General features: G+C 36.7%; 1 protein-coding gene across 1 annotated transcript; it reads right to left on the bottom strand.

The window, feature by feature from the left end:
• Positions 1-1,177: 1,177 nt before the first annotated feature.
• On the bottom strand, positions 1,178-3,728 carry LOC141600009 (uncharacterized). The gene is made up of 3 exons (XM_074420157.1): positions 3,384-3,728; positions 1,638-1,693; positions 1,178-1,546 (listed from the first exon to the last, which is right to left on the bottom strand). The coding sequence occupies exons 1-3, from the start codon at positions 3,636-3,638 to the stop codon at positions 1,468-1,470; spliced, it is 390 nt and encodes a 129-aa protein (XP_074276258.1). The 5' UTR covers positions 3,639-3,728; the 3' UTR covers positions 1,178-1,467.
• Positions 3,729-10,180: the final 6,452 nt, after the last annotated feature.

Here is a 10,180-nt window from a genome sequence, read left to right as displayed (position 1 = left end):
ATATAACTATTTTTGTAATTTTTGCTATTATATACGGAGTAAAAAATTTAAAGAACAAAAAAGTGAAAAACACACAATGATTTTAATAATATGAGTAAAATCTGCATACGTTTTAAATATAATATTTACGACATTTAAGATACATACATTGGACTAATGAGATAATAATGAATAAAATACATTTAGCCCAACTATAAAACCTGCGGTGTTTGATAAGATACTGTGAGTCTGTGACACATAAAGGCCATATATTAGGTCCAATACATATCTAGATAAAGTTAGACCCAATTTCTAGCTAAAAGCATTTAGGCGGGAAAATTTTCAGTTTTCTTATTCTTTTAGTATAAGGGGATTAGAAAATTTCTCGTGTCCTCTGGAAGGACTATCCTCCTTAAACCTAAAGGCAATCCACCAAATAGAATATTATAAAAGCTTAGGTGTAAGGAGGACGGTCCTCTCGGAAGACGCAAAATTTTTTTTTTATTATTATCATAATCTATATTCAAATATATATAGTGCACACATAGTTAAATGTGGTCGTAATTCACGATGAGATCAGTTTAATCATAGTAAGCACTAAGCACTAATTACCTTAGTTGTACTTAATAACGATGATATTAGTTTCTGGGTCGACCGCTTGTACATAAGATTGCATTGCTGGAGGAATTATTTGTGCGTGAGGTCTTATGTACGTAAATCAAATTTTATCTCCCTAAATATTATCTGCAATTTCCAATATATAGGAAGTATATCTATAATTATATATGTATTTATTGTTTATTTAGGTATCTCAGAAAACTTAGACTCTCTGATAGATAGATAGATATAGATAGATTAACATCATCTTAACCCAAGTTAAAAAGGTGCGAGGCACACAGAAATGACGAGATCATATGATTACGAGGCCGCGAGGCTTAAGGCGCAAAGCAAGGTAACAGCATGCATCTTAAACTCTTAATGACACGAGACACATTTTCATCTCGTCAACTATGTTGTATTTTAAAAGGCACACATAAGGTATTGATGCGTTTTGGTTAGCGCTTACTGCTTAGCCTTGGCTGAAGCCCGCACAAAGTAGGCTGTTTTGAAACTAAGACACTAATATACCCTTATCCCAAGCAAGTTCCAACCAGGGATCTATTGTCCACAAAATCTCCGTCTAGGTACACAACTATGATAGTGAGAAAATAGTATTCCATAACTGATATCCGATATCTTTATACCAAAGACAACAACAATTCTATATCATTACAGCAGAAGTATTGATAAAGAGACGAGACTTGAAAAAAACAAAAAAAAAAAAAAACAGTAGTACTAGTGTCACTGTCGGCTGCTCCCACACTACACAGTAATTAATAGTGCTATTCATCACAAAAACTAGAAAATGAAACAAATGTGAGAACCTCGTTCACCAGAAGCTTGTATTGCAAGTCTCATTCAAAGACAGATGTTGACGATGCTATTCACCTACAGCTTCTTGTACCTCTTTTCAACCTCCTCCAAGTTCTGAATATCCTTGTTATATTTGCATACGCGATAGATGCACCTACACCCACATGGAACATTCACAATCATGACTTTTACAAAGAAAACGTGAGAAGTATAGAAGTTGAGATAGATTTCTGGAGAGCACAAACCAGTAGAGAAGGCAAGATGTAGCACACAAGACGACATTTCTCTGAGATTTGTATATCTGTTCATGAGCAAAAGAAGCTATAACTTTAGGCACATGTAGAAGAATGAGGCCATCTACCGAACCTTAAACCAAAGAAAAGAAAACTACATCCTCCAGTCCATTCCAATAAATTGCATACATATTCAATTTTGGGCCGTTCCATTTAATTGTATATGTTTCCTTATTTGGACAATTCGTGGTCACGAAACAGACCAACATACCCTTACTCAAATTTGACAAACGCCACCTTATATACCCTTAACCACCTCCCCGCAACAAATCCCCACCCCAGCAAACTTCCCCACCACCAGACCACCGTCACCACCAGCCCACCACCATCCGACTCTACCACGCCCACCAAAACCTCGCCTCCACGGCTCCACCTCCCAAACACGACCAAGTGACTCTAGGCACAACCACCAAATATGCCTGTTCTTTCCGCCACGCCACCAGATCTTACGAATTGGAGATGGGTTTGGAGGCGCGACCGTGGTTGCCCGGAGGTACATTTGGAGGTGAGATGACTCGGAGGTACGATGGTGATGGTTTAGACGTGCGTTGAGTGGTGCAATTGTGGATGGTGGTGGTCTGGAGTTGAGATGGCATGCGGTGTGCGATGGTGATTGAAAAGAGACGTGATATGGGTTTACGGTTGGGTCAGAGTTGATGCTCGCAGCTGGCTTGGTCGATGGTGGACGGGGGTGCACAGTGGTCATGTTGTGGCGGATGAGAAGGTTGCTATGGCGATGATGGGTTGTGATGGTAAAGTTGACTGGATAGAGAGTAGTAGTGGTGGAAAATGACTTAATTGGAGGGATTAAAAAGAAGTAATCTTATTGCTTATGGCTCCTCTACACAACATGTTTTGCCTCCTAAGAATCGTGGAAAAAGCAAATGTATACAGTCTATTGATTGGAAAGGAGGAAGTAGTAATGTGAAAATGCATTGAAAGAGAGACAAAAAAAAAAAGTGAGTGAGTTATAATTATGGATATGGTGAAAACAAAGTTGCCTTGTGCGAAGAAAATAAAAATAAAAATCACAATTTTACGACCATTTATTGTTCATCTATTCCCCTTGTCAGACTTACTTTATAGGGTGTTTGGCTGAGTTTTTGGAGATAAAAGAAATGTTAACCCTTACAGATTACTTTTACAAGTGTTTAATTCAAGCGCTCCTTGGTTCGTAACCATCTCAAGTAAGAAACCACATGGTGGTAATCATTGCGGCTCTAGGTACAATGCCATCTCACACAAGCATCGTCACATCAACCACTATTATGAGCATTAGTACAGCCACCACTGATATAGGCAAGCACAAAAGCCAGTACCGCAACTCAAACCAGCCTCACTAAACTCCAAGTGCTAATTTTCTTCACCCCCACAAGTTTATACCACTTAGGTCGTTATATTTGGTGTTTGCCTTATGAATGAATCCATTATGATTTATGTGAGGAAGTGACCATAAATCCAAAATAATTCTATCAAAGCGGTGATCAGATACCAACACTGAAACCGGAACTGAGATTGAATTTAAGATAGAGAGACAAAAATCAAGTAGAAGGTTGATATAGGCATCAATCAATGATAGCTTAGATACTCGAGGATCTATGAGAGACATTAAGCAATCTAATGATATGAAAATAAATAATTGAAGAAAGGACAGAAACCCTAAGAAAAACAAGGAAAGAATAAAAGTAAGTTAGTTACCGCTTTCTCGTAGCGATCACGCTCAGCAGCAGTGCAGATCTCAGATGTACACATCAAACGGTGTTCATACTTCCAATAAATATCAAGAAGTTGAAAACCGGCGAAAGGAATCACGAACATCAAAGGCTGTAGAATTAAGGAGACGAGAGAAACGAGACGAGATTTGAGAAGCTTTGGTGATGGAAGTGATATTAACAAGAATATCACGGCTTCAGCTGCCACCGCGTAGGTCAGTATCATCCATTGGAGCGCCATTCTCAACCTTTCTTTCTTGCCTGATCACTTTGCTTTTCTTCCCAAATGAAAACACTAAACGATCAAAGTCAATAACTACAACCACCCCTTCTTATTTCTTTTTATATATTTTTTTTTACTTAATTAACACAAATTCTTGTTTGTGACGGCACCTATCCGTCACTCTTGAGTGACGGATACCATTTTATCTCACAAAATATCCACTTTTTCTCTCTCTGCAACACTATTTATGTGGTCCCTTTCTCTACTAACCCATTTTGTTACCATTTTATCTCACAAAATATCCGCCACAAATGGTAACCCGTCACAAGGGAGACCAATTGATTAATTAATCAAACATCATGGGCCAACACTATTGCGGAGTTGTTGACATTGTAAATATCGAGAAAAAATAAAAATTAAATAAAACACGCATTCATATATTAGAATCACCACAAAATCTCATTATCTACGGCACATATTCGTCTATAACTAAAGACGGATCAAATACAATACCACATCCCTAATAGAACAAGCAACAAGTGGGGTGGTGGAGCCAAAAATGTCACCACTTTCAAGCTATTTGACCCGTCTTTAGCTATAGCAAGATTAGCTGTAGAATCAGATCTTTTAGCAACTGAGTTTGCGCATATTTTTAAAATTCAAAATTAACTTTATTCATATGTATAACTTTTGTGTTATATTGTCATTTTTTTAATTTAGTATTTAAATGAACGAACTCATAAACTTTGTAATAATGCTGATCATAATCTTTAATAATGTCATTTTTACTTTAAATTTTAAAATGATACCACAATAAATTTATTCTGAGACTGTATCTCACCACACTTAGGGTGTGTTTGGTTGAGGGTCCAAAAGAAAGGGAAAATGATACAAACTTAATAATTCCCTTTGTCTGTGTTTGCTTGACGTAAACAAAGGGAATGAATTTTCCTCCCTTACAGTAACCAATTCCTTTTCCCGCTCACTACTCCATCCACCATTCTTCACTAACATCAACCACCACCTTCCATCCCCCAGTAGCCCACCACCGCCAACTGTCACCCCCACCTACCACCAACCGTAAGTTTGCGCCAACGATACCCACCGTCGCCGCCCTGCCACCTCTTCCCTACCGTCACACACATGTTCTTCCTCGTCGGTATGGCCATCAAACCGCTAATCGCGCGCCTAAAACCCCTCCTCCCAACCGAAAATCCCTTCCCTCGCTGCATCCTGGTGTTTCTCGGGTGGAGGTGGGTGTTTCAAGTTGAGGGGAGAGGATCTTAGGGTTGGGCTGACCGATTTTATGGTGGACCTAGGGAGTCGACGAGGGGTAGAGTCACGGCAAGGAGGCCGGTGCCGGCGATAGGGCATTAGGGGCGTCGTCATTGATGGTGTTCGTTGTGATGGTTGTGGTTGGTTTGTCAGAAGTCTTGCGTTGTAGTTATTGTTTTTGTTTTACTAACCAAACAACTACATAAATTTAAGGGAATTTGATTCATTTCCCCACTTTTCTCTTTCTTGATTTCATTCCCTTTCCCTTTTCCGAACCAAACGCCCTCTTACTCTTAACTTTTTTTAGATTATATAATGTTTTGTGGTTCATGTTGGATCATTATTATACAAGGTTAAAAAGGTCATATTCACTAGTAGAAAAAACCCCTATCACGACGCGGTTATCGTGGCGGTTTTGATAGAAACGACGTAAAAAGCCCAAAAAATTGGCGGGAAAGAAATTTTTATGTCTATAGTGGCGTTTTAAGTAAGAACCGACGTGATAATAGAATCTTTTTATGGCGGTTTCCAATAAAAAACGCCACCATACCCCCTTTGTGGCGGTTATATTAACAACCGACGCTAAAGATAATCACAAGGGACAATGTTTTTTTAATTAAAAACTGCCATCATATGTATTTGTGGCAGTTCCGATTACAACCGACATTAAATATAAACTCAAAAACCCTTTTGTATTCACCTATAACTGTATCTGACCAATTTTCATTCCTCTTCATCTCCCCATACCATAAACCCTTCACGATTCCCTCATTCATCATCACCCACATCGCCAACCACCATCGTCTCCCTTTACTCACGCCACCGTCGACCACCACTATCCAAGCCAAGTTCATCTACGTCGTCATGCCAATTTGAACTCCGGTGACCTAGTTTTCGCAGCAGTCAATACCACTGGTTGTTCTGGTTACAGCGCGCAAGCAACGACACGCAGCCGACCACGTGTGCCCGCCTCTGCTTTATCCACAACATCGAGGGTACGTATGTCACATATCAATTATCGTATCTTCATTAAAATTATACGAAGTAGCATCTTGTCAATATCATACAATTGATTGTTGTGGTGTTATTGAAATTATCGTTGACAAACTATATGATTTGAGCCCATATTGTTTGAATTTATTATTTAATAATAATATTATATGATTTGTTAATAATAAATTCATTGAGAAACTATATGATTCGAGGAACCAAATTTGTCTTTTAGAACTGGATTTGGCAGTGCTGGTTTGTTAGAAATCTATATCTAATTAAACAACATATTCATATATGTTTTAATTAATTTAGTCATAAAATTAATTACTAATCTTATGCATGCAAACTATAATATAAATAAAGAAGAAATCATTATCTTACATTGATATTTCGGTTTATGGGCACAAGTGAGTTCTCCTACTCACTTGTTCTTGAGCTCTCCAAATGGAAGAACAAGGATTCAAGTATAGAATCCCTCCCAAAAGCATATACCCAAGGAAAACTCATAATAACCAATATTATTTAGATCTAGTAATAATATTAGTTTTACTTAAAATATGACACAAAATATTAATTTTGCTCTTGAAATTTCGGTTCAAGAGGTAGTGTTTTTGTGAGTTTATTTCTCTAGAATTATCATAAATTGTAGAGAGTTTGATAGCATTTTCTTACACTAGAAAAAATGTTAGGTGGAAAAAGAATGAATAATAGAGAAAACAATGTGGGTTGTTCTCTAGAGAAAACCGGTTGGGTGGGGGTTTTTTTGGGGAGCCTATGCATGCAATAGTTGCTCTTCTCAAAAGCTATAGGGTTGCATGGCTAGTAAGAGGTAGTAATCATAGTGTTTTCCACTTAAAATGAAAACACAATATTAACCCAATTACCCCTCCATTTTCGGCACTTTCATTATAAAATGGATGGTCCATTTTATTTTGTTATTTGTCAATTTTGTCACATGCAACATGTTACATGACATGTCACAATGTAATGTATTTTTAACATATTAAAAATCAACATACTCATAAAATATGTCATTTACAAAATCGACTAGTAATTCGTAATTACTTGTGCCAAAAGTGTTTCCGTATTATAAACTACAACATTCTGTATTTATAATAATTTATTCATTCTGTTTTAATTGTTTCTGTAAACAATAATTTCATCTAAGTAATAAAACAATTTGATTACTTAGACCGTGTCTCATTTAATCATATTACAATAAGATACGTTAATTATACTCACAAAATCATCCGTCAATTTTAAGCAATTTAATTAACTCGTATCGGTATACGATTAATTAAATAATCAATTAAGAGTATTTCCCTATAGGTATGACCTAAGGGGATCAACTGATCACCACCGTCGCACGACAGTAATGTCAAACTCTAGTCAGCCTATCATTACTGATATGTGTGGACCAGTTGTCTGTAAAATATTACATCCCACATGTATTCTTGAAATGAGATTTAAATATATGATCATCATGATCAACAGTTGTGATCGCATTATTGTCGGAGGACACATATCCCAACAATCTCCCACTTGTCCTCGACAAGTGTGCGTCACCAATTCTCTTGTCCTATTACTATCTCCCACTCAATGCAAGGTGTCTTTCAGGTCGTACTTGCAAGTGATCATATCGAGAGTGGTTTCCTCGATCTGGAGAATAACTGATTGACCGGATTTATCCACCATGGATTCATTCCGAGCGTGGCCACGCATTTCCAGTTCATTACTCCTCGAGTGGCCCTGAGATATTGTTTTAACCCTGACAAGGGGATGGACAATTCCTATCGCACTCATTCCCTTCGACTAGCCACAGCCATCATAACCCAAAATATGCCCATTTGACCCCATTTACGAAGGTCGTAGTAACACAAATCAAGGTTAATCTGAAACTGTGCCATCTTAGGTGAACAGTCTTTAGTCAAAAGAATCGACTCATTAGAATACTATAGTAGCTCTCGCCACGACCAGGCTATATAAATTTGCCAGAACTCTATAAGCGGTCACTGCCCGACAAAGTGTTCCTAACATTCTGCCTATGTGATCGACTAGTCATCTCACATGACTCTATGGAACTTGAACTTGCCATCAATCGCATCACACTCTAGTCACTTCGAGACGTCACCTCATACAAGTGACTATGGGCGAATACAATGTTAATCCGAGTTCACTTTAACGGGGTTCAATGTTGTCTCTACAACCCGTTTGGATGTAACAAAGTATAAAAGGAGTTTTTAAAGTAAAAACTCGAACGACAAATGCGATTATCACACATGAATAGTCAATGCCTGATTACTATTTCATGTTCTATAATCTAATTTGATCTTGTATGTAGTTGTTCATTTCAATTCAATTGAAATGTCATGACTCATCATGTTTAGCCTATGAGAAGACTTTGGTTAGTAGGTTTTATCAACTTCTTGTACCTTACTCAACCTTACTACATACTCGTTTTCCTTTGTAATGTATACATTTGCATTACGAAACTTTCTGAGTACGTGTCGAGATCCAATCAAGACATAGGCCCTCTAGCCTTAGAATAGCTCCCACTGTTTTCACAGTGTGCGGGACCCATCTCTCTTGCACATCCCATGATTGCAAGTGTACTCAATATCCGTTGTAAATATTTCTCATTGTTCCTTATTGCCTAGAACGATTCCAGAAAATCTATTTCTTAAATAACATAACCACAATGGTATTTTAACCATCCTGATGTATTTTGATTATGGTTTTGTCGGAAACCATGCGCAATCTCAATTGTCAATTGTCACTTGTGTAACACCCTTACACAAAATTGCATCATAAACACTTTGCTTTACTTCATTAATGCTTCTGCAAGCACTTAAGGGTTATCTTTATGGCGTACTTGGTAAAGATTACTTAAATTCGATTTTGAAAACAATTCATCATACTCAAAGTATATGAAGTGTTATACATCATTTCCTATTTAATTGATTCGGCAAAATGAAGCAAATGGAATCAATCAAATATGTTCAATTTAATTGAACTAGTCATGAATCTTATCAACATAAGACTTCTTATTGACGCTAATATCATGTGGATTTATCTACATAAATCTAGATATTAAAGATGTATTATATAACTCTAAAAGTCTTAAATCATTCCCAACGATCAATATGCCATCCACATATAAGACCAATTAAAATTACCGTAACTCCCACTAAACTTCATGTATAAACACAACTTCTCAACCTATTGAGAAAAGTTTTATCACATGGTCAAAACATTGATTCCAACTCATCGATGTCCTGCTTAAGACCCTTTCTTAAGTTTCACATTATTTTAGGATAGCAAGAATCTTCAAAACTCAAGACATGTATTGAATACATTCCTTCTAATTGAAGAAGTGGGTTTTAGATTTACTCGCTATATATCTCATAATGAAATATAATCCCTAAGAAGATCCAAATAGACTTAAGCATTTCAACTGGTGCAAAACCCTTTGCAACCAATCAAACCTTGAAATCTGTCTTTATTAGTGCAAAATCCTTTGTCACTAATCAAGCCTTTTATTTCGGATTTTCATGGCTCTAAGCCTTGTATTGAGTTGTGACTTAAACACTCTCATGTAAGTTATTTGTTGATTACTTTCCAGAAGTAATCAACTTGAATCAAACAATTTCTTTTGTAAGTTATAAGCTCTTTACTTAAATAAAAGTAGCATGAATTCATCATTTTTAACAAGTGACGAATTTAACGTCCTAGGTTTTGAAGAAACAACGTCTTACACAAAACGTCTCATGTAGCCAAGAAGGACCAGTTTCTTGCGACATAACATTCTTTCTTTGTGGCTCTTGAATAATTTCTCCACTCTGTCTTCTAGAAATAAACTTGTATTTTAGAAAGACAGCTTCATGAGCCACAAACCCGTCATACTCGTGACAATTGAAAGGGAAAAATGAGCATTTGTTTCTTGTGAAAACTTACAAATATGGTACATTACCATTTCATATCTCATATGATTTAGTGGAAAATAATTTAGACAAAAATGATAAATTCCCCAAAAGGATAAAGTAACTCAAAGTAACTTGATTGAAGTCCAAACCATATCGAACAGCATTTGATTTCTTATCCAACCACACATTATTTCATAATGCGTGCTAAGAGAGATTAACTTATGATACTATATCACATTTCCTTTGGCTTATATCAAAGTCTTCACTTTGATAATCCCATCACGATTAAATCGTGATTCCTTGAACTCTTTGAACTTCTTCAAAGATTTCTCTATTTACCTTATTAAGTGAACACATTAGCATCAACTT

This window comes from Silene latifolia, chromosome 9, assembly GCF_048544455.1.
Source record: "Silene latifolia isolate original U9 population chromosome 9, ASM4854445v1, whole genome shotgun sequence".
Taxonomy (NCBI): Eukaryota; Viridiplantae; Streptophyta; class Magnoliopsida; order Caryophyllales; family Caryophyllaceae; genus Silene; species Silene latifolia.
Note: the sequence above shows the minus strand (reverse complement) of the source record. Positions and strands in the feature narration are given on the sequence as shown.